The sequence below is a fragment of the Chaetodon auriga genome, chromosome 15 (genome assembly GCF_051107435.1).
Source record: "Chaetodon auriga isolate fChaAug3 chromosome 15, fChaAug3.hap1, whole genome shotgun sequence".
Lineage (NCBI taxonomy): Eukaryota > Metazoa > Chordata > Actinopteri > Chaetodontiformes > Chaetodontidae > Chaetodon > Chaetodon auriga.
This window is the reverse complement of record NC_135088.1, coordinates 12,003,667-12,028,141: the sequence shown is the minus strand read 5'-3', so window position 1 is coordinate 12,028,141 and position 24,475 is coordinate 12,003,667. Positions and strand designations below refer to the sequence as shown.

The window sequence follows — 24,475 nt, the reverse complement described above, 5'->3', positions numbered from 1 at the left end:
ATGTTTATTTGCCTTTTATTCTCCTCTCCTCCAGAGGGGGTGCTCACTAAATTTATTTGAGCAAATTATCATTCACGGCACAAACTTGTCCCGTTTTTATCTGATGGTCTTTGCATCCAAGGACCATAGAAGGTCTTCCCCGCTTTTATCTGAAGGCTTTGCCGAAGGCTTCTCAAACGAATATGGCTTCCTGCAGGGTTTCCCACGAATATCAGAAACACTCAGCCTCAGTGGAAAAAAGCCTACCTCATACCAATCTCACCTTAAAGACTGAGAGAGGAGCGAAAACCTCACATTCAGTTCATGTATCTTCACAAGCAAGGAAGGGGCGATGTTACTACATGGGCTCAAGAACACTTCGTCAAACAGTTGTCAGTAAAAACAGCTCGTCCGCATTATGCAGCATCCCAACTTTTTTAGAATCAGGGTTTTATTTTGAAGACAGATTGATCAGTCCAGAGGAGCAGAGAAGACCTTGAAAGTCCGTATCCTGCTCTGATCCAATCCATTATTGCCAAAGTTAAAATGTCTTGCAGTCACCGGAAGTTATTTATGAAATTACAACTTTACTTTTGGCTTAAGATCTGTGTCAGGGGACACCTTAACGTGACATGTTGTTCCATCACTGTTATCCACGTTTCAGCCAACCAAACCAGTCCACCAACGAGCTTAATGAGGAGGAAAATATTCAAATAACTTTTGCTATCTTTTGATTTCCCAAATGGCATTCAAAGTCTGCTCCTAAAGTACACACCAATGCCTACTGAGACTGCACTGAACGAAGCTAAACTTGTGGGCTGGTGTTGGAAGGCTACAAGCAAGAAAGCAGCAGGGCAGCACTGCAGAGCAAAATACTGTTTATATGAACTTAAACGTCTCATTTTGCAAGCTATTTTGAAGTTTAATAATTTTGCGCTTGAAGTGACGCAAACAGCTGACTCACACAATTTATTTAACAATTTGCAACTTCTGCTTTCCAGATGTCCTGAGTGTTTTCCCTAATTGCGGTCTGTATTTTCAGGCTTTCGTCAGTAAAGTGCTTCTTACATGCTGTATAATAAGAGCATGCAAATAAGAGGGGGTGGTCAATTATGAAGCACGCATGCCTGCCTGAAGATGAGGGGTATTCTCTTCACAAAATAAGCATGTTGGCACCTAAAAAGTCTAGCCTGTAAAGTCTGAAATACACCCAGTATAAAACCCTGTAATCTTATTAAACTTTGTCCTAACTTACTCTGGACTTAGACCATAAATGAATACAAAATTTCAGTTCAGAAGAAATTTTGCAGGGAAGAAGTGTGAGCACCAGAGGCAGGTGCTGAGGGTGGAATGGTTATGATAATTGGGATTGGACGACACAGGTGCAGGTATACTGGCACAGAGAGAGGAACACCTGGTTACAAACCTATCGTCTAGACTTTGTATGTGTTGTAAATGTGCTGCCATGGCTACTCTGTGTCATCCCCCAGTAGCCTGCCGCTCTCCAGATCGGTAGATAAGGAGGTGCCGGAGGAGGAGGTGGAGCCGCGCCGCTGGAACTGACGGGACTGCACTCCGTAAAAGAAACAAAAGGCCTGACACGAGCATGCATAGAAAAAAGGATGGAGGGGGGAAAACACAAAAGAGATGAGACAAAGGTGTGAAACAATATTCTGACAGCAAATAAAAATGTAAGTAAGAACAGAAAAACTCAACATGTAAGACACAAATACAAGGCAAAGCAAAGGAACTAATCATGTGAATGGTAGAATTAAATTTTGTGCTTGACTAACAGAGAAACCATCACTGAAAAGATGGAATCAAATCATATTACGTTCAGGCACAACATGCATCTTACATGACGTGTTTGGGCATATGAGAAAGAATAGTGAGTGAACGCTTGGCTTGTCTGTCATTTGTAGCTGCCGACTCAGCGCTTTGTCACTATATTCAACCCTCTGTTAACCGTGCAGGACTGTCAGACGCTGATAAGTCACAAAGCCATCCTTCCAGTTAGAGCAAATATGATTTTGTGTAAATGAATTTTGATCAAGCAAACACCATCCAACAAGCACGTCTATAGTTAGAAAATATTAATTAGTAATTAACATAAAAAAAAAGACAAAACATTGTCCTCAGTCGCTGAAAATGTGTGCGAGGATAAATTAGCATAAATATTCTAATTTCTTAAACTAAACATGATTTTTAACGACCTAAAATCAACTAAACTATCTCATTCCAGTTCCCAGTCTCCTCGGAGTAGAAATACCTTTAATCCAGTCATTTGTCATCATCACTCAGCAGGACAGCAGCTTCCTGCCCTCACTCACCTCCTCTATGTCGGCGTTCCTGCGGGCCTTGTAAATGAACTCTCCGATGGCCACGAACACAGAGAGAACTAGACCAGCAGCCAGGACGATGAAGATACCGCCGATGTTTTCCACGCCCAGAGCATTGGCTTCCTTGTTGTCTTCCTCCGGACAGCCGTTGCCTCTCCACCACTTCTCCTTCATCATGTGCAGCTTCCCTTCCTCCTGCAGCTGAAGGATGGCTATGGTCACTTTATCTCTATATGGAGAACCTGGTGAACGAGAAGGGCAGATAGAAAGACGCAATGTAGTGACAGAACAACCCCGCAACGCACCGGTGGGTCTGAAGGTCATGTTTTCTTTTTTAAAAATCTGCAAAACTACAATATTTATCAAAGCTAGAAACTGTACAGGTAGTATTATTGTTGGATTTTTTTCAAATTTCCAATGGTCCTCGAACGAATCATGTGTGACAAATGCTTCCCTCGGGAAAAATAACCAAATCGAAGCTTAAAAGAGTGATAGCATAGCAAAGCCCTACACGAATAAGCTTGAAGCACACGCAGAAACATCTAAAGCTACAGCAGAACAACACAAATGAGGCGCAGAGTGGGATGAGAACTATCGCCGGCTTCAAGCACACGGCAGATCAGGAGGCACGGATAGGGTCAAGGAATTGAAGCAATTAAACCACTTTTAATAGGTTTAACAACTCCTCTCGGGCAGTCCCCTCCACTGTCCGCCAATGACCTCCAACAAACTTAGTTGTCAGCTCCGCTCTGCACAGCCCAAGCACAGCTGCATCTGCCCTGAGGGCATCAGCTTGATGCTTAACTGCGTTTAGTTGTAAAGCACATCTTTAACCTAGGCCTGAACCTGTACAGAGCCCCTGGTGTTGTGGAATACATTCTGCCAAACAAGTACTGAAATAATTGGAGGGACAGGTGCTGACACACATCCACTCCCTGGACCCCTACAGTTGGCTCACCAGATAAATAATGGTATCATTTTCCTGATTTGCATCATTTATTTTTATTTTTCCTGTAGTTTTAATGCCACATCACCTGACCTGACCTCTACTACACTCACAGACATGCAGGCAGATGCTCTTATTAATGTCACAGATTAAAAATCATCCGAATGCTCAGTCACAGTGTGTAACAGGCAGCACCAGCAGCGAAAAGAGGCTGAACACAGACAAATGATGTTGGGCGAACCACCTGCGGCTCAACATCAAACTAGACTGGATTAGCAACACCACTTCCCCTCCGCAAGAGTGGTCAGCACCAACTTAACTTTCTGAGGAGGATCTGAACATTTGCCATCTGCAGTGCTATGCTGCAGGTATTCATCCATTCTGTGGTCGCCATCATTATATCCCACAGCAGTGTTCAGGGGCAGGAGGGTGAGAGCCGCCAGCAATGCTTGACTCAACAAGCTCATCAGGATGGGTGGAATGAGTGGAACTTGAGCCTCTGCTGGAGGTCTGTCAAACTACAGAGGTTCACTGGCAAAGTCATGAAGGGGTGAGAGGCATTGTCACTGATCCTCTGCAAAAATCCTACAGGAAGACCTTTGTCTCTGTTTCCATCAAACTGTACAACTTCTCCCCCTGTTGCTGGGAGGAAAGCCTTGCGACCTTTGAACTTTGGCTTCCTTGCATATAATCTTATTCATAGTGCACTTCTTAAACTTTACTGCACCTTGCTCTATTGTATGTCACATGAGTAATCCTTTGTACATTTATTTCCTTTGGATAAATATTCTTTTATGATTATATATCCAACCTAAGAGTGAGTTGATAAAAGATGTAATAATTGCTATGTATTAATATAGAGTACATAAATGTCACAGATACTCATGGTAATTACAGAAATTAACTGGATGGCCGTGGCCCCATCCTCATTATTTCCACTGTTGTGCCGAACATTTTAATGTATGCTCTGTACTTGGCAGCCTCCAAGCACGGATGTGTGCAACTTATGCAGATGTGCAGAGTGTTCTTGGCAAGTTGGTTGTGCTCAGCTAAAAAAAACCACCCCAGTTTGAAAAAAAAAAAAAACTGGCTCAGTGAGTCAGGCAGTTAAGGAGAAGAAGAATATTTTAAGATAAATGAATTACAACAAAATAAAAGACTAAAAAAGAGAAAACACAGGAGAGCTGCATGAATAAACATCCAGCGGTACCAACTGCAAACACGGCCCAGTGGCTTGACTCGCTTCCAGTTCAAGTTCTCGATCCAACAAACTGGCCTGAAACCTTCCATGAACATTTGCACTGAACAGCTGGCAGACTGCTCTGATGGAAGTGCATTTGCATGTTGTAGATATATAGAGGAGAGCAGCTCTGAACTTGAACTCCTGAAGAATGAAAATACAAATTCCAAAGAAGCTGAAGTTTGTGTCTGCAGGGCAATTTCCATTAAAATTCTATTCTGACAATACAATTGTCAGAAGGCCTTCCAGTGCATTTCTGTATTCTCTCTCTATGGCTTGTGTTCACTAACTTAGAGGCTAGATGTCTGCAGTCTACCACACAAAACAACAATATGAATACCAGAAAGTTTACCAGAGTCTCACTGTGTTGAAGTTGCAAGGACAACTCCAAACTTTTCCCTCATAGTACAACACCAATAGCTTTTTATTCAACAGGAGGTTTTGGTCTCATTTTGGATATATGTGGAGCTGTTTTAACAAGACATCAAAAAGTGATATTATTTCATTCTCCGCTGAAAAAAAAGATGGCGGTGAGGAATAAACCTGCAGTACATCCTGCTGCAGACACCTCGGTCTCATTCTTCTTACCGATAGGTGTTCCCACTCCGTAGCCCTTGGAGTCGATGAGACCTCCAATCTGTGTGAGGTTGCAGTTTCTCTGGCTGATGTACTCGATGCTGGTGGACTCCATCAGCATGGCGTAGTCTGTCGTCAGGACGCGGGTGATGCCTTCCCTGTTGTTCTTAACCAATGCCGTGTTCTTCCTGCTGCTCATAAACGCCCACATCTTCTCATAGGTGGAGATTTTGGATTTCTGAAGAAAGGAGCCAAACAGGCAAAAGTTGGTGAGAAGGATTATGCTTTTGTACAGCTACGCTACGTGTTTGCAGGTGTGCATGCACACAGCATACATGTACTTAACTATATTTTAAATAGTATCATAAGCACATATAGGTTTAACAGCAGGGTGTGTGGGACTCTCTATCTCTGAGCGTGTGTCTTGGTGTGTGTGTTTGTGTGTGTGTGTGTTTTTCCTTGCTCAGTCAGAGAAAATGGGACAGCTGTGTTCTTAATCTCCTCCAGCTGATTCAATTTGTTCGAGCCATCAACACAGCCTGCTTCTTCCTATCCAGGCAGCCATAATCACTGGCTGCAATCTGGGAGGATAAAGCCCTGCATGGATCACCCCTGCTGAGCCACCAGGATGCGAGGAGAGTGGGTGGCGGTGGGGGAAGGAAGTGACAGCCCTGCCTGAGGACATCGCTACAGTGATGCGTAATGTAAGACGAACTAAAAAGTTAGCATATGTTTAACTTCAAAGACAGACAACCTAAAACTCAAGTAGTCTCAATACGCATCTTCTCCACTTCCCATCATATACTCACCACTTGATGCATCTATGTTGCCTTTCATTAAAGTCAATGCAAGTGTTTTTTTTCCTTCAGTCTTAAGATTTTTTCTTTTTAATTGGATATTCGGCAGAGATACAGCATGGTGGAGGGAGCAGATGAGGGAGCCTTGAGGACCCTGCTTTTATGAAGAGAAGGTACTGTACCACTCTCTCAACACACATCTCTGACAGAGATGACAGAATTGAATCGGATGATCAAAGAAATTTATCAGAGATGAGCACACACTATTGAGATTAATGTGTCCAGTGGTTGATATCAACACTGTTTCATTTGGTATGAAGAAGCTATTTATGTTATATATCTAAATACAAAAACACAGCATAGCTTCATGTGCATACTTTATGATCACAGGAATAATTACAGCTCTTTACATAAGCATAAAGCAAACATTTCATAAATATTAGCTCTTCTGCTTAAGATGACTTGAAATGCAGAGTTACAGGGCTAACTGTCTTTTTTAAAGCTCTTGTTTTTACTAAGAGAAAAAAACATTTTATTGAGTAATGGGAATATTTAAATTAAGGATTTTATGTATTTAATACGGGAAAGTACACTAGAAATGAATGACGGCTTTCATTTGACCTCTGCTGCAATACTCCACCAACGTGTACAACGTAATTTAACAAGATCTACAACTTGACGCGCACCTCTGAAAAAACAAACAGACACTCCCTAACCCATGGCAATTTCACCTGCTAGTTTTTATGCTGTGACTTTGATGAAAGTCAAAAGCTCATTTAGAGCCTACACCAGCGGTACCTTGAAGAAGGTCATGGTAGATCCATCCCTCACCGCCCCGTATTCAATCCTGGTCTGCTTCGCCAGGTCATCTGCTGAGTCGATGGGCGCATCCATTCGTTCCACAGTGAGGAAGGCAGCCAAGTTGGCCGTGTAGGAGGAGATGATGATTAAGGTGAAGAACCACCAGATACCTCCAACTATACGAGTGGACAGAGCCTTAGGCATCAACTCCGAGCCTGGAAGCACAGTGATGGGGGACAAAAGATTAAAAAAATGGCTTAAAAGGCTTTCAAGTACCCTGGTCTAAATGTGGTTATCTTAATAGCTGTATTCACACCACAGCTCCAACTGGATTTTCACCTCAGCTCTAAATGATAAATTGTGCACCTCTTCATACAGCGCGGTTATTTTCTCCCCTCTGCACGACTTGTTTGTTCTTTTTTATTCCACCTCTATTTCACCAGGAATATTCCCATTGAGATTCATGATTTCTTTTACAAGGGAGTCCTAGCCGAGAAAGCAGCATAAAAGTTTCACCTAAAAGAACAAATGACAGGCTTAAAAAAAATCAAAAGCAGCAAAAAAAGAGCAAGAAAACACAGTTGAAAAAGAAAAAGAAAAAAAAAACAGAAGAAAAAGAGAAGCTAAATGTGACAAAACCAAAAGGAAAGCTGAATGTAAAGAAATTGAGGAAAATCTTTTCATCCGCATGCACAGAGAAGAAGCAATAAAAAAAGATGAGATGATCTGTAATGTTTCGGAACATTTTCCTGAAACATCTTTAAACCTTTTTCACTCAGAGTGGCTCAACCGTGCTTTCACAGTTAAAGGCAGATTGTGGAGGGTTGGTTTAACAGCTGCGTATCTAAGGTAACAGTTTTCCTCAAGCATCCCACAGAAAGCTTAAGGCCACCAAACAGCCAGGTTACACACACACACACCACACACACACCATATATATGGAGAATTGGACACTGAGCCACCCAGCTGAATAAAAGCTTCACTCACTTATCTCTTCATCTATCAATACTGCTGCATTTCTGATAAATATGACAAATGTGGGCTTGCTGTGAGAAAAATCACATTTCATCAGCATCACCACACTGTAGCGGACTGGTGATGTCAGCCTGTTTGTTGGCTGTCCAATCAGGCGGGCTTATCCTGTCCAAATCTGCAGCCTTGAGGGAGGTCAAGTGCAACATCATTCTCATGAAAGAGTGGTTGCAATTCATGGGGAATGGATCCAGGCTACATGGAAAGGCCATTTGTAGAAAAACAGAGGCAAATGTTGATGTTTTGAATTAAACAGCTTAGAGCAGAGTTTACAGTGTAGGTTTAGACTTTGGTTCACTAGACAGCTCGACAGTAAGAGCCCAGCAGCCTCTGAAGCCTTTAAACCTACAATAACTGAATTTTTTTGGAGTTGTGTTTCTCAACAACTGACAAATTTCAGTACTTTGAGCTGGTTTCCATCATAACGTCAGAGGGAAATATTTGTTATTTTGGCTGCTAAATGCTGCAATACAATCACCAACTAGTCGATAATTTGCTGTATGGTGCTGGGCAGGTCATGTACAGAGGTTTTATCAAAAGCTTTTTAGCTAGAAATAGCAGCCTGTTTCAACCACAAACAACAATGGTGAGAGTGGAGAGAATTAACCGGAAAACCTGAGGAGAACAACAGCATCGGTTGTTTCAGCAAGTGACCAAATTGACCGCTGTTCATTTCCTGTTTGAAACCATGTTGTGTCTTTTGTCAGAGGACTTTCTGGTCAATTGCTTGCTAAATACCTTGCCGCATGAGAGCTCCAACCCCAAACCAGAAACTGTTGAGTAAAGTGAAATTGTTCTGGATGAGAGTCGAGGACGGGTTGCACGGATGTGGGTTGTACCACTCGTATGGAGTAAACCTGGAAGACAAGAGACAGAACAGAAAGAAGAAGAGATGAAAGGAAATATCAGAAAGAAAGATGTAAAACATAATGAGGCAAAACCTCCTCTATGTGCTGCAGCTGATCTGAGGCATGAGGCCACACTGGCCGTGCACTTCACTTCACTTCAGTGCTGGCTCCCAGTTCTTACGCACTTCACATTGATTTGTAGTTTGATTTTCACAATAAGTACACATCTCGGTTATGCGTTGCTAGGTGCAACCCGCTTGCAGGGGTTTCACACAATACCTGAGAGGGAGATGAAGAGCGAGCTCGCGAGTACTCCCGACTACTTCACAAGCACAGTGGAAGCCAATATGGCAGCTAAAAGCATATTTCCGATTATTTTAGAATAGCTATGCAAAATTGGAGATTTGCTACATCAGGCATGACCCCGTGTATTGTTTTTAAAATCTCAGTGAGGACAAAATCTCACAGCTTTCCTGTCCTTTGCACTTTTAAAATACGAACAAAACAGCTTGTGGCAAAGCTGAATGTGCACAGCTCATCATCATAAGCACCAATCCATGCTCTTACCTTGCAATCACAAAGAGCACACAGCTAACTCCTGTGCAGGCCAGCAGCACATACATCCAGATGTCCGGAGACAGGGGATTAAGGAAGGAGAACACGCCCGGATTGGTGCCGTTAGGTTTGCGGTACAGGATGCTGATGCCTAAGGTCATGAACGGCTTGGAGAAGTCGATGACTTTCTCTCTAACATAGGTGATGGTCAAGGGAGCCACGGCAAGGTCTGCAACCTTAAAAAGCCAGAAGACAAAGTAAGATAAAAGCGCAGCAGGCTCCTTTAAACCAATCAGTGTCAAAAGTCCTGTGAAAGAATATCAGTTCTGTTTTTATGTATGACTAAAATTTTCTATGAAGGTCATGTGTTTAATGCATTATAAGCACATTTATCCAACATTATAATACAGTATATGGCTTTATAAAACTCAATTAATACATATAATCATGCATGACAGTTTATAACAAGGCTTTATAACAAGACTGTGATTTTTTATTTTAACTTTCAGCGTGATTGCTCGTAACTCACGTGGTCAATCAGCTCGCGGACCATCCCGTTCCACTCTCCCTTGTCATTCTGGGCTCCATATTTCCCATCAGCCACCAGTCGGACTTCGTACGTAAAACCCAGGATGTTGGAGAGCTCTTTCAAAAGGTCCAGGCAGTAACCTTCAAAACGATCATTGCCAACCAGCTCCTTGTCTGACTTTTTATACATCACATACGGATTTTCCTGCATGGAAAAAAAAAAAAAAATGCTGTATTTCACTGTTTTCAATGCATACGCCTTAAATTTGGGTTATTAATCATGAAGATGCGTCACCACTTCATCAGTCTTTGAACTAGCATGTCTGAATGTACTTTAACTTTGATAACTCAGAATCACTTAAGTATTCTTTTCCCTACCTTTTGTCTGCTTATGCCCTGCATGCATGAGATAAAATTGTGAAAAATGCAAATTCAAACTATCCACTTCAGATTTAACCACCGTTCCTTCCCACTGATTCTCTTCCCCCTCTCGTTGCACTTTCCTCTGTTGTCCTGCTATCTGCATTCTACACATCCCATATGTGCTCCCTCCTTCTCCCTACGCTGTCCTCTGTTTAACCTTCCTCCTCCCTCCTCACCAGTATCGTGGTGACAATAAGAGTCCTGTTAGCCAGAGAGTCTGTCACATTGTTATTCTTGTCTCGGTTGGACTCCGTCAGGTTCATCCCCCTGTACGAGTTCCACACAGCAATCTGGAAAGGCAAACAGGGCGTCAGATTTATTGAACCACATTTCCTGCATTGATCAGAGTCAAGACTAGACGAAATTGCAGTGTATAGACACGCACTCCTTTAAAACCTTCGAGTAAGGCTGGTCACTCACACTTGTTGCTGTTAAAGGAAAGAAGCTGATTGATTATTCCTATTATCTCAGACACCAAGTAAACAGAGGCTGGTTTAGTCTCCGAGCCTTAACAGGAAACTAGAAACTGCTCCGATACGCTGCATATTAATCATATTTTCTGATTCGTCGAACAGAAAAATGAAAAACTATAAGGTGAAAAGACCTGACACTGTTGGCTCATTTTCAACCTTCTGCTCCATTCACTATCGTACAAAACGCTATTTCCCTTTGCTCAGCTTTGCTCTGATGATTGTGGGCCAAGTGCCGAAAACTTCATTTTTTGTACAGTGAATATGAAAATGAAGCAGTTTGCTCCAAATAGAGCTGCTGATTGCGTGTCAGGTAGAAGTTTACAGGTATTTTGGAGCAAACCAACATCATTCATGTTGTGTGCAGTCATTTATCCGACTCTCAGGTATCGAACATACGTACAATAAGTCATTGGCAAATTCCTCAATCATCGATGAATTGTTTATCGCTCCTTTGCAGTCGTTTTCAAAGCAAAACTCCTAAACATTTCCAGGTTCCAGTTGTCAGAATTTGCTAATTTGTTGCTTATGAATAAGATATATTCATAGAATATCTTTAGGTTTTTGACTGTTGGTTGGACAAAACAACTGACATTGAATTAGGCTTTAGGAAAGTATTCAGTCAGTATTTATTCTTTTTTTCCCCGAACAATTTATAGACTGAATGATTAATTGATTAATGAACAGTGTAATCAATAATGAAAATACACCCTCTATTCCAAAAAAAGTTGGGACGCTGTGTAAAACGTAAATAAAAACAGAATGCAATCATTCCCCAACAACAGTTTTAAGAACTGTTCCTGAGCCCATGTAGTCATATCCTTTATCCAATCATGTGTTCACAAAGTGGTGAACCTCACTGAGCCTTTCCAGGATGCCCCTTTCAGACCCAATCATGACACTATCACCTGTTACCAATCACACTGTTTACCTGTGGAATGTTCCAAACAGGTGTTTTTGGAGCATTCCACAACTTTCCCAGTCTTTAGTTGCTCATCTCCCAACTCCCAATTCAGAAGAAGCGTATATTGACAAAAATCAATGTTTAAGTTATGTTTTACACAGCATCACAACTTTTTTGGGGATCGGGGTTGTAATCGTTAGTCACAGATTTAGTATGATGGTGAGGAACTGGAAATCACACCAGCAGGAAGAGTATGAATGACGGACAGGGTCGGACAGGGTCGGACAGAGTCAGGGTGGGGGGGTGGGGGGGTAGAGGACGATATGGTGTTTACCCTCCACTCTGTCACAGTAACTGTGAATGAGAGTGTCCGGTTCATTGGACCAGGCAGTATAATCCAGACTGTTATCAGATTAGAGCAGGCGTCTGGCAGCTGGATTTTGACCCTTTCAAATCCCCTCACTGGTTAAGAGCTGGGCAAAGGCCAAGGGGGCTCATGACAGTGATGCAATAAAGTTAAGTGCATTAAATGATCAAGCTTCATTGTAAATAAGAAATAAAGTGAGTGATGGGGATGAGCGTTTCCCCTTTTTGCTGTTTAGTCTGAGTAGAAAAAGGAATGAATTTGAGTATTTTTAGTCAGAAACAATGGCCCGTTCATCCATTGGCTGCATAAGAGGATGAGTAGTAGTGAACGCATCAGTGCCTCTTATTAAACTGAGCTCTACAGAAGGTGCAGTCTTATTTTTCACAATTTCTTTTTCATGAAAAAGGGCTGCGTGGGATTACCTATTGGAAAAGATAACATGCTTTTCACTCCTCATTATGTTCTATCTTATTCTGTTCAACCAGTCAGACAGACAGAAAATGTGCTCACTTATAACCTCGCTAAAAGCACTCTATATCTCCACCGCCGCACTTTCGCAAAGGTCCACTGCATGCAGGAGTCCATAAATCTGTCTTATCTGTGGACACTGCAGATGAGCAGCAGAGTGAATGGGGTTGGATTTAATTAATTGTATTGTCCTCAATCTCCACGATAAATGGACAGAGTGAGAACAATATTTTTTGAAAGTTTGGAGGGTATTTTGGTCTGTGCGATTTCACATAATCTAGCTCAAGCTGTATGTTGGAAAACAGTAATATTTTGGGAAACATCATCCTCTGTGAAATGTCAACTGCACGATTAGTCAGTTTGAAGTAAAGTAATAAAGTTATCTGACCAAGCCAAAGAAATCAATGCTACAATATCGCCTGGGACGGCTGCACAGCATACAGTCATCATCTTTTAAACCCCTAAGTCATGGATTTACTGTGTATAGCCCCGCAAATTTATCGTGCGTACCAGAGAAGCTTCCAACAACAAAGTGTGCTATAAAAACTGACAGGGGTTCTCTCTCATGCGCTGGGAGTAAAATGTTATCTATGAATCCTTAAAGCTCATCTCCATCCGGAACCAAATCAGACTGGAAAACCGTTACCACAGAGCAGGAGACACGCTAAGCCAGGCCAAGAAAGCCGAGAGGGGGGAAAACAAAAACCGTACTTCCTGAAATTCAACAACTTTAAGAGAAATACTTTATTTCCCAGGAGACTTTCACTTTGTTTAGTCCCATCATCCTCTTCAGAGTGTATTTAACACTCCAGTGCCCAAGAACTGCAACAGACTGATAATTCATTTTTCATGACCATAAAGTCAAGCATTTTATGTGACCTTCTTACCATGTTGTGGTCTCTACTCTGGAGGGAGGCTTTTGAGGGCTGAAAGTACTGAATGGAATTAAAATTACAGTATAAATCACTGCTTCTGCACCTTGACAGCTGCTGCCTGCCTACATACCTGTCTGTCTGGCAACTGACAGACGGAGAGAAAGAACTTTGCCAACTTGATGGTTAACTCTTTGAGGGGATGAAATTATTCATTGATTCACTCTTTCACTCATCGAACTGGTGATAAGCAGAGGTTCAGAGTGAAGACTGTTTAATCTGCACTCAAGTATTTACAGTGATTTTTTTAAGAACGGGGCTAATGAATATTAAACTTAATTCGACATAGAAAGAAGGATTTGATAAATAAACAAGGCTCATTTGCACGTTTTTAAGTACCAGAGTGTGCATTTAACATATGCACCGGTCCATGTGTCAATCGAAGGCCAACAAAGGAAATCTGGTCTTGCAGCCAGTCTTGACTTAAGCTGTCTCCTCTGCTAACTGCATCCCTCATGGCTGCGATTAAATACTTCAAGCCTGTATGATTTCCATGGCAGTATGAGGGCAGTCTAACAGTGAAGCACATACTAAGCAGTGAACTGACAAGTCTCTGCAAAAATGAAGGATTTCTGTCTTATTACTCACAGCCACCTGTGGCGGAAACTGAATGACATTACATTAAGTGAAACGGCAGGGCTCACTTACTTCTAATTGAGGTATTGTTATGTCTACTTTAACAATGTAATATTTTTTTCTCCCACTGCTGACAAAAGTTTTCGCAAGTGTCAGAGCGATGCCTGGACCCAAAGATGGGGAAAACTAAAATGTCAAACACATGGCATTGCTGTACACAAAACCAGTGAAGAGAAACAAGGTTGACAAGGCAAGGAGCAGGGAGGTGTGCGGCATACAGAGTGAGAATAAGAAGGGGGGGGGGGGGGGGGGCAACAGAGGCTTGGACCAAACATGGCACTGGCACAAACCTTGATCCACCTTTTCGTGAGGCGACTTCCGCCCTCCACAACACCCTTTTGAAAATGTGAAGTGGGCACGATGGAGCACAGACAGTGTGGAGAGAGATAATCAGTTGTTGCAGCGTTATTGATATTCATGACCGGACAAATCTAAAACAAATAATTAATGTGCGGATGGATTATAGGAAACAAAATCTCTTCAGCAGCTCACTCTCTTTCATGCACACACACAAGCACACTGGCCTTAATGGAATGAATCAGCCAGCGTGGAAGCAGCATGAGAGTGGTGTAATTGGCTGTTCCAGGCCTCTGTGCTCACCCTGGCAGTGCCGTCCTCTTTGAGGCTGATGATGTCCAAATCAAAGTCTCTCCTCAGGCCATCCGTCTTATTAAGAACAATGTGTCCTGTCAGTCCATCCCACTGTGCCTACGGAGAAGAGATGCAGAGGGAGAGAGAAGTGGGAGATAGTCTCAAATGCCGTCTGAGTTCAATGTGGAGCCTTATTGAAGCTTTGGAGCAGAGTCCCAGGAGGAGACGGGAAGAGGATCCAGAGGCAGCCAGAAGAAGTCAGCGTTGACAGATAGCTGGAAGACTTGCTGGATCAAACCAGGTGAAGGCTGGGAGACATCGACAGGCTGCTCTGTAATACATTCTCAATATGTATGAGATTTTACTATCTTCACAGTAGGGATGTTCAAAAAGCTCATTTGAGTAAAGAAACAAAGGTTAATATTTTGATTCATTATTATGTACGCAGGCTAACATGCATGCACCTTTTAAATAGTAAGGCCTACCTGATCATCTATTATATTGATGTTATATTGTTGCTTTTTCTTTTTTTTTGTCAATAATGACTATTTTAACATGGATACAAAGAGTGAAATTCAGACACTGGATTTATATAAATGAATGTATGTACATTTGATGTCATTTTGGCTCAAAAAGAGGAATAACTAAATGATTAAAACTTGAATCAGTCAATGTCCCCACAGCGTTTTATTGGGGAAAACACTGCTATACCCATTTCCCCACAAATACTCTCCGATTTTTATTTTGTTTTGCAGTCCAGAAAAGTGTAACTGACCCTGGTTCATTATTGAACCACAACTGTGTAACTGGGCTGTAAATGTTTCGGGAACTCGTTTTTTATGTCCTCTGCAGTCTACTCAGGACAACCTGAAAAACATAATGCCTATGCCTCCGGCCAAAGCTGTCGCTGGCATGGAGGCATAAAAGCTCGGCAAAAGACACACAAATTGAATCTCAGAGGCACTTTTCCGATGCCAACATTTAAAATCCAGGATATGAACCTCTTTTCTCTGTTTTTTTTTCATAATTTGATGTGCACTGAATAACAAAAGTGTGTCAACATATTCAAAATACAATAGAAAACTGACTATTGTATGCAACACTAGCCTGAGGAGAGAGAGTGCGAAGAGGTTATAGTGCCCAAGATTTAATTTCAACCATTGAAATGAAAGCTGTGTCCTCATATTCCACGCTCTCTTGTCAGAAATAGCTTTTAATTGAGTGCTGTGTGAGACATATTACTGGTTCTTGCAATCAAAAAGGTTCTTATCTAGTGATGAATAGCACAGGAGGACTGATGCTTCAAACAAAACGAAAAGCTGAGGAGGAGAGAGACACTGTGATGCAAAGAAAAAGAAAAAAAGGAGAGAAGGAGGAAAGGGGGGCATGAAGAGGAAAATATGAGTAAGGGGATTGAATGATAATGTTCCCTCTCCGTGGCAGGCAACAGTCCTGTGCTGGATTTAAGACTTAAGAGATCAAAACACTCGTGCATCAAAGGCCTCGTTTCTGTCTGTGGGCATCCAAGTCTGACAGTTGGACCAGGCCACATGCTTTCAACTTACAAGTCCATAAATACCGTATATTTTCATGTTGTGTACTTTCAGAAGCAAAGCAATGCCTGTCAGAGGGGGCCGGTTAAGCAGCAAATCACGTGAAATGATCTGACATCCAGTTTTGGTGAATTTGCAAGAGAGGCAGGACTTGAAGGACCGTGTGCTCATGAAGGCCCTTTCAAAACATACTTAGACGCATCATCGAAGATGTATGGTGGTCAGGCTAAAAGAAACAGGAGTTCCTTAAGTCATGCCGGTGATGTGACAGGGGTTTTAGCTCTATGGCTTTTGAGCCCCGATCTTGATACTGACCTCTTTGAAGAGGTTCATGAAGCGGGGTCCGAAGCGCCAGGGTTTGTGGCGGTGGCACTGCAGGGAGCTGACGGTCATCTGAGTGGCCCGCTGGGACGCGACAGCAACCATGAACACTGCGTCGTACATCAAGGCTGCGTCTGTCTGCGGAGGAGGCGGCGGAAGGAAGATGTTGTTGGGATAGCAATGTATCAACAGCCCAACTAAACATCAGTTGTGAACAGCTGAATCACAGTAAGAAATGCAAATGAAAAGCAGTAACATTAAACACTGCAGTCGTTATTCCAGAAAAGTAAAGAGGATATAGCATAAATATAATGATAGAACAAACTAGCAAAAAGGTTTACAGGTGAGCAGGTGTTTGCAGTTTACAGTTGTATGCAAGCGTGTGTGCAGCATACAAATGTGCATCATTGGTTTTCAGCAGAGTAGGTGTTCGTACTGTTGCTGCTCTGTTCTACAAAATAACACCACAGGGCTTACAGTCATGATTCCATCCATCAGGCCGCTCTCTTGTTTGGGACCCTGCAGTCTTTCCATGGCCCACCTGTCCATCGTTGAGGCTACCCATGGGTCATCAACGTTCAGCAGTCTGAAGCCTGTCATGTTGACCCCACTGTAGCGGTATGGCTCCAAGTCCAAGGCAAACAAGTCCTGCAGAGACAGCGCAGGGTGTCACTTTGGCAGCTTTTTACTGTGTTGATGAGCCACAGCAACAAGACCAAGATGAGCTTGGTTTTACTTTGCCTAGCGGCTCCCATAAAACAACTTCAGCCGTGCTTTTTTCTCACCAAAGTCGTAAAGAAGAAGTGGTAGTACTCTGTCATCATTCCCATTGAAGAAAGCTGCAGAATGAAAAGAAGGAAGAATGAAGGATGAGACAATTCAAGGCCGCACTGCTTGATTTAAACATGATGAGTTCTCCAGCGCTATAGCTCGAGTGTCACATCTTCAATAAGAAACTAATTTCCTTGGTCATTTCTCCTTTGCCTGGTGCATCAAATATGTTCTGCATTAATACCCTTAGGTTTATTTTATTTTATGTCATTCAAAACCGACGGTCCCACTGTACACAAATAAGAACAAAAAGGATTAATGCATTTCACTGCGCCTTAGATAAATGAAACAACTGTGTGGCTTAATACAAAGGTTAATTAAAGTTAGACTTTTCACTGCTGCACACAAGAATAGCCACAAATACGTTTGTCAGTATGTCTGTTAATTTCAGAAATAATGAGCTATCACACTTCACCGTATATAGCAATTTAAATGAGCTTTTCCCGAAAAGAAATAAATCTGTGGGATGAGAAATAAGTTGTGGACAATTTAAAGTTCCGATGATGATGATAAGGGAAGTGTCGTCTCATCCTGAATCATATCCTTTAACTTAGAAGCATTTAGTAAACAAGGTAATAGGTTTCATATGATTTCCTACAACAACAAAAGACACTGCGGTGAAAAGAATCATTAAAGCCGTTTCCCCCAAAGGACACATAAACACGCTGTAAAATCTGCAGAACAAGCTAATGAAAGGAAGAGTCGATCAATCCTGGTACGAACCTGCTTCAGGAGCTCTGCGGCCATGCGATAGGAGCAGTCAAACAGAATAAAAAACTCCTTATCTTTCTTCAGTTCCTTAAGCAGCGGTCGGGCATCTTGGTTACCCGGGGTCAGCTGGCGGATCTTGATCTTCAGGTTGAACTTTGCCGGAGCCTTGATCAGCTCCTGCATGCGCATCAGACCTTCAAAAAAAAAAAGGAGCAAATCAGACATTTGAAGTGTCCCCTCTTCAACATTTGTTTTTCCCTCCTCTGCTGCAGGAAGATCATAGGTCAGGGTCCGATTTAGAGCATCACTCCTAAAGTTCAGGGTTTCGCTCAAGTACACTTCAGCAGGAGAACTTGAGTGATGCGATCCCTACTCACCTTACAGCCCAATATCCTGTTTAACTCTTTACATGTTCTTCTCAGAGTCTCCTAGCCTGTACACATACCCCGCATTCCTGCATCCTGTGCGTGTGTGTGCGCAGCGGTGTGTAAATGTGCAGGTGTGTGTCTGCCATGACATTTCAGGAAAATAAAATTCTGATACAGTAAAAAAAAAAAAAAAAGACTTTTAAACAATCTATAAACCATGACATTTCAACGGCGGCATTTCATATTCTCTGGGTCGCGGGTGAGGACTCTATACAGGACTCTGCTGGATTTATGGGCATCAGTGTTGCGGTTTGGCTCAAAGTCAGAGGGCAGGAACACTGGCAGCTGTTTGATATGAAGCACTCTTGCCCTGTCATAGATTGGGTTCACCGGCCAACACGAGGAAGGTGACTGTGGTAGACAGTGGAATTGCACTTTGTGAGTAATTATAGCTATGATATATAACACAAGCCAGGACTGTTGACCTCTTCTCCCTCTCAGCTCTTCACCTGAAATGTCACGCAATGTTATTGTTGATCTCCAGTAATGCAGTGGGAAAACCCCGAGCAGAACGCAGCCTTCAGTCAGTTGTTATTGTAGACATTCAGAAAAACCTTAAAATCCAAAACATATTGTGTGGGATTTTTAATGGTACTGTGGTGATAGAGTATATATTATGTGTTCCTGGTCTTAAAGACTACATCAGAGATATTAAGTGACAGATTTCTGTTGCAGCTGAGTGAATTAAGCTCTGAATCTATCGCTCCCTGTTTGATCATTATATCCACATTAGCGGTGTTTTTCTTCCTCAAACTCAGTTCGATATGGTTCTGCTTCTGCAAATTTGTTTTTATTTCCACATGAAAGGTTGACTCAATCAAGTGGGTTTACCTTCCATTATGTCCCTCTTAATGCATCCATTTTTTTTTCTTACTAGTTTCGAAAGTTACAATGGCAATCAGACTAATAAAAAAACAGTGGGCCCTACCTGTGCTGTCCTCATAGACCACCGTTAGCTTCCTCCATTTGAAGAAAGTGACTACGTCCAGGATGGCCCTGGCGATGGCAGTGTACTCTGGATACAGGTTGATGAAGAAGGTGTCTTTGTTGTCCACTGACGGGTGTTTCCAGCGGGTCTGTATGTGAGGAACCTCCAGGGCGTTGCAGATAGACTGAACAGCGCTGACCGAGGAGCTGTGAGAGGGGCCGAACACAGCAACCACCCCGAGGGCCAGCTGGTCACACACTAGTGACAAAGAACACCAGCAAGGTGATGGTGAGTACAAGTTTGTGTGACTTAAAGGCAGATTTAAGTCCAAGACAGGTTCACTTTCTATGGAAACAAGCTCATGAGCATCTTCTAAGTACATTTACCAAGTATTACTTAAGTAAAACTTTGACATACTTCTACTTTACTTGTGTATTCCATTGTATGCTACTTTCAACTCCATTACATTTAAGAGCAAAATCTTGGAATTTTCACTCCACCATATTTATTTACCATATTGATATTGAGGAACTACAACATTAAAATGCTCTAACCTGTATTCCTTAGTGATTAAAATAGAATAATATAATATTCTGACAGGTGATAACACGTAAGTATTTTTACTTACTGTAAGCCAAATTCTGAATTTGGGACTTTTACTTGTAATGGAGTATTTTTGGACTGTGGTATTTCTACTTTTACTTTAGTAAGGAATCTGAAAACTTCTTGCACCACTGTTTATAGGATTTAAAAGAGCAGGGCTCTTTGGGTTGAGAGAACATAACTATATTTCCTTCTTGGCCAAAGTGAGACAAACACATGGACTCTGTAATCCATGAGATTAGCATAGCAAATGGCATGTAGAGACTACAAAATAAGGAAACATTAAATAACTCTCAAACTAAAAAAAATAAAATTACAGCATGCATTCCAAAGCACTTATTTAAGCACAAAGGACACATTGTTGTCATCACTTGTCTAGCTAGCATAGCTATCGTCTTAATATCACATCCCACCTCTCCTCGAAGCCTCGAAGCCATCGAACAGGTTGATCCTCTGAATGTCGTAGGTGAGAGTCGTGTTGGGCATCAGGGTCTTGTTGCGGTTTATGTTATTTACGGCAAACTTGAACGCCAGCTCGTCCATACTCACTAGCTCACTCTCCCGGGTCTCAAAAATACCACCTGCACATGGAGATGGAGCACAAAGAGAGAGACACGGTCACTGCCAGCGTGCACAAACACTGTGACTGCAGAAGCCTCTGTGATAACACGCCGTGGCTTCTGCGCTCCTGCGAGAGTTTAGAAGCTCTGATTAACGTTAAGTGGACGCATTTCAAAACCCACCACACAAACTTAACAAAGATATATCAATCCGGCTGTCACATTTCCACCTGTCACTCATGATTTGCCTTTTAATGTGTGCATCCAAGGTGTCTCATAGTATCATCGGTGCACTCATTTGGCATACAGGCAGCTGCACACTTAATGACACTGAATATTGAAAATTCATGATGACAGATAAATGAGTGGGACACAAAATTGTGAAGACTGATAGAGTCAGATAGGAGCAAATAGAGTTAAAATAATGAAAGTTAGGAGGATGAGCGACCAGGAATGAGGAGCACTGTGATACACTTCCTTGAGCTACAGAATGAATAACGTTTGTAACATTGGAAAATGTTTTAAATCATGGAGCGTGGTAATTATGACCCCTTATATCAACCTGTGGTAGATGTTCAAGCAGGACACACACACGTTTATGGCCATGCCAGTGCACACGTACTCTGCACCAAACAGCTAGCACTGATGATTTCGATTTTATTTTATCAAATACAGGAAAACTAGACCTGTCATTAAAAAGGTTTTAAACATCAAATCTTTTTTCACAAGCTGGCAGCCCAAAGGTTATCTGAGAAAGTGCTATTAACCATTACTGATGATATAATTACAATTTCCACCATTTGTAAAGGGCGCCGTATTAGAAAGTGGTAACGCATAAATGGCATCAGGTTCATCCAATCAGCAGAAGACAGACATGGAAAGAAGTCACAAAAACCACTGCAGTAACCCAAGCGAGGTCCACAACATTCACGTACTGCATATTTGTTGTACAAAAGCAGTACAACAGCCTGCACAATGTAAAATTACATTGTTCTCTGCAGCCTGATTTAATGAGGGTCAGTTCAGATAGTTCTTTTTATGCAAATCGAATCTTCCAGTCATAACCAACACCATAAATACGATATGTCCACAATAAAACATAATATTTGTAGTGTCAGTGCCTCGAGCTTCAATATTGTACGAGCAGAGAATTAATTTGGAATTCCCACAAAAGCATGCAAATGAAGATGAATGTTAAGTGCTCCAAGATGAACAATCAGAATTCTCCTCCGCTGCATATTTTATTCTCCGTTTCTCAAAGTGGGGAGAAAGTCATACGGACTGAAAGGTAGCCGCTCTTCCATTGTTCTCACTTTTACAATACGGGGACCCTCGGCCACACACAACACACTGCTTGGACCGGCTGGCAGCAGGCTTTGAAGAAACAATGCTGTTCAGACAGACTCCTGAAATTGCCCCGAAACTCCTCATCAACATGCTGTCATCCCGGTGCAGAAGATGTGAAGTGTGGACTCGGAGGCAAGATAAAACGGAAGTACTGTAATTGCTCCCGCAGTGTGAAAGGGCAGGAAATAAAAAGGCTTTAAGAGCTTCTCGTGGTTCAAAACGGGCTTTTGAAAGCTGAGTCAAGTCACATCAGTCACGACGGAGTCTAAATAAAAAAATAACTAAAAATCATTGTGCAAGTAATTGTCAGCCTTGTGGTTACCTTTTTTCAGGGTAGTTTTCTCTGCATGAAAATGCAAGTTTGTGCTCCCCTGCTGATCCCGCAGCTGTTTGCTCTGACTAAATCTAATTCTATCAACAATTTGGTCTATTTGTTGTACTGTTTGTTCAGTTCAGGTAAAATGTTTCCTGCCTTTCTTCTGCCGCTGAGGCGTTATATCGAGCTAAAGATAACAATGCCTTCACCAAACATACTGCAGCTTCACACTCACTCTGTCACTGCGTGGCAGAACGGAGAGAGGAGAAATCCTGGAAGCTTGTTGTGCTTGTCTGGTTTGTTTGTTTACAGTAATTGATACAGGATGCAGCAACAGGAAACTCTGCTGTCCAAACTGTAGTAATTTGGGAAAAAGGGACCACCATGTTTTTTTATACTCATGCTGATGTTTGTTTGGCATTGATGCAAAAATGATATCTTACTTTCAGGACCATTAGCTCAAGATTTAAAATACACCAATTCGCTTTCTTGCAAAGAGTTGGATGCCTTATGCCTTGTTTGTTTATTCCATACTAAAACCCCAATGCAAAAAAAGTTGTGGTTTTATGGGGAATTTCCTGCTGTAAATATTTCCTGCCTGGCTCCAGGAAGTCACCAGCCTGTCAAACAAATAGTCCCGTAGTTTCCCTCTGCTTCCAGTCCTTACGCTAAGCTAATCGCTTTCTGACTGGAGCCGCACTTCAGCCATTAGGGTGGTATCAATCATCTTATGTAACCCTCAGCAAGAAAGCAATTAAGCATATTTCCCTTAAAACGTTGAGAAAACACAAGCAGCCACAGAAGATGTTTGAACTGAATCTCAGAGCTGTGGACACGTTCCGGTGGGCCCCAACAAAGCATTGACGAGCCCAACGAGAAGCATGACACAGAACAAAGGGTTTACACATCCAACGCAGAGACTGCACATGTACTCGCTGGATCTGCAGTGGTCTTTTTGAACCTGGACCCTGGAGTGACACCGTGAGGGACTTCAGAGTCTGTATTACTGTAACTGGTCCTTTGAAGTCCAGTTTCTCATGTCCACAAACAGGCAGTGTTGACGGTCCAGGGGAGGTGGACAATTCATTTGACATGGCTAGTTGTCGCTCACATATAACAAGCCACTATAATGTGGGCGGCAGGGGAGGAAACGCATCAGGATTTTGTAGACGCTTGGTAACAATCGCTGGTCAAGGTTAGCAGAGCTTAGTCAGTCATAGCACACATCTTAGAAAGTGTACGTGTAAATTACCAGCCTGATTTAATGTCTGGCTGTGTCGGTGCAATCATGACCAATGGCTGATACATGTCACTCCCTCACATCACAAGCTTTGATTGGGTTTGTATGCACGCTTGAGGAATGTGAATGTTTTTAGAAACACAGCAGATATGTCGGGCATTTACTCAAGTCACACACATAAACACGTTACCTAATTCAAGCGTTTGAAAAAAAAAAAAAAACCACAGACACTCACACGATGTCCTAGACACAAATAAATCCATGTAAAAACAACGGCAGCCAATTAGTAATTATAATCAAGAACCACTTTTCCATTAACATAAAAATGTCATTTCTTCTGCAATTACTGTGATTAGCAGGTACATAGCTGTAATTGGAGGAAAATTGTGCCATAAAAATGTGGATATGTGGTACAGTTCAGCGGTTGGATGAGAGATTTATCTGCCTGCTGTGGTGGGAGGAAAACATAAAACAAAAAGCTGAAGAAGGAATCTGAGCTTTGTGCCAAGCTGTCACACAGACCCGATCAATCTCTTCAACAACCCACCGGGGAGATAAAGATGTTTGTGTGTGTGTGTGTGTGTGCGCGCGCATGGACACCATCCATCCGTCACTTCACTATTTACAAATAATTACGTTTTACATTAGTCATGCGTCATCCCTTCTTGAAACTGCACTGTGAGTTGTGATTGCTGGAGTCACAAAAATGGCATTTTTTTAATTTTTTTTTTATTTTGAACAAGGTGGTTTTTTTTTCCCTTCGCAAATGAATTAATGTACCTCGGCGCTCTAAAAGCATTCATTCAGCTCAGAAATAATGAGGAATAATTTGCCTCGGGAACACACATCCATCTGTCCTGCAGCATAAATGAGTGTTAAAAGTTTCAGACGACCCACGGGACTCCATAAATGCTTTTTAACATGCAACTGGGGTTTGCAGGTGGATTTCATCTGCATAAAATATAAGCACACTCAGGCTGCACCGAGGCGGCTTCAAACGCAGGGCAGCTCATTATGGCCAAATTGAGGACGGCATAAACATAAAATCAGAGTTTTTCCATTTGCTTCAGTGGTGATTGATGATTATGTAAGATTTGCCTTGTTTAACTGTCTGTTATGGCATTTCTCCTTTTCCAAACAAAGGATTTTTGACTTGCAGACAACATGTTAGCTAACTTCCCATTTGCATGCAGATGCAAACAAGT

At 42.1% G+C, this 24,475-nt stretch overlaps 1 protein-coding gene across 4 annotated transcripts in view; it reads right to left on the bottom strand.

Moving 5' to 3' along the window:
- Positions 1-24,475, bottom strand: part of grik1a (glutamate receptor, ionotropic, kainate 1a) — a 30,114-nt gene that overhangs the window by 1,131 nt on the left and 4,508 nt on the right. The window contains exons 2-17 of one of the 4 annotated variants that reach the window (XM_076750954.1): positions 20,221-20,388; positions 19,205-19,462; positions 17,861-18,042; positions 17,092-17,145; positions 16,784-16,954; positions 16,301-16,444; positions 14,442-14,549; positions 14,132-14,176; positions 10,241-10,354; positions 9,643-9,846; positions 9,126-9,349; positions 8,449-8,567; positions 6,676-6,893; positions 5,093-5,318; positions 2,310-2,560; positions 1,406-1,574 (exon numbers count right to left, since the gene is read on the bottom strand). In XM_076750954.1, the coding sequence (XP_076607069.1) occupies positions 1,449-1,574; positions 2,310-2,560; positions 5,093-5,318; positions 6,676-6,893; positions 8,449-8,567; positions 9,126-9,349; positions 9,643-9,846; positions 10,241-10,354; positions 14,132-14,176; positions 14,442-14,549; positions 16,301-16,444; positions 16,784-16,954; positions 17,092-17,145; positions 17,861-18,042; positions 19,205-19,462; positions 20,221-20,388 (2,612 nt within the window). In that variant the 3' untranslated portion in view covers positions 1,406-1,448. The remainder of the gene's footprint in view (positions 1-1,405; positions 1,575-2,309; positions 2,561-5,092; positions 5,319-6,675; positions 6,894-8,448; positions 8,568-9,125; positions 9,350-9,642; positions 9,847-10,240; positions 10,355-14,131; positions 14,177-14,441; positions 14,550-16,300; positions 16,445-16,783; positions 16,955-17,091; positions 17,146-17,860; positions 18,043-19,204; positions 19,463-20,220; positions 20,389-24,475) is intronic. The other 3 variants (XM_076750953.1, XM_076750956.1, XM_076750955.1) reach the window with 3 other exon arrangements.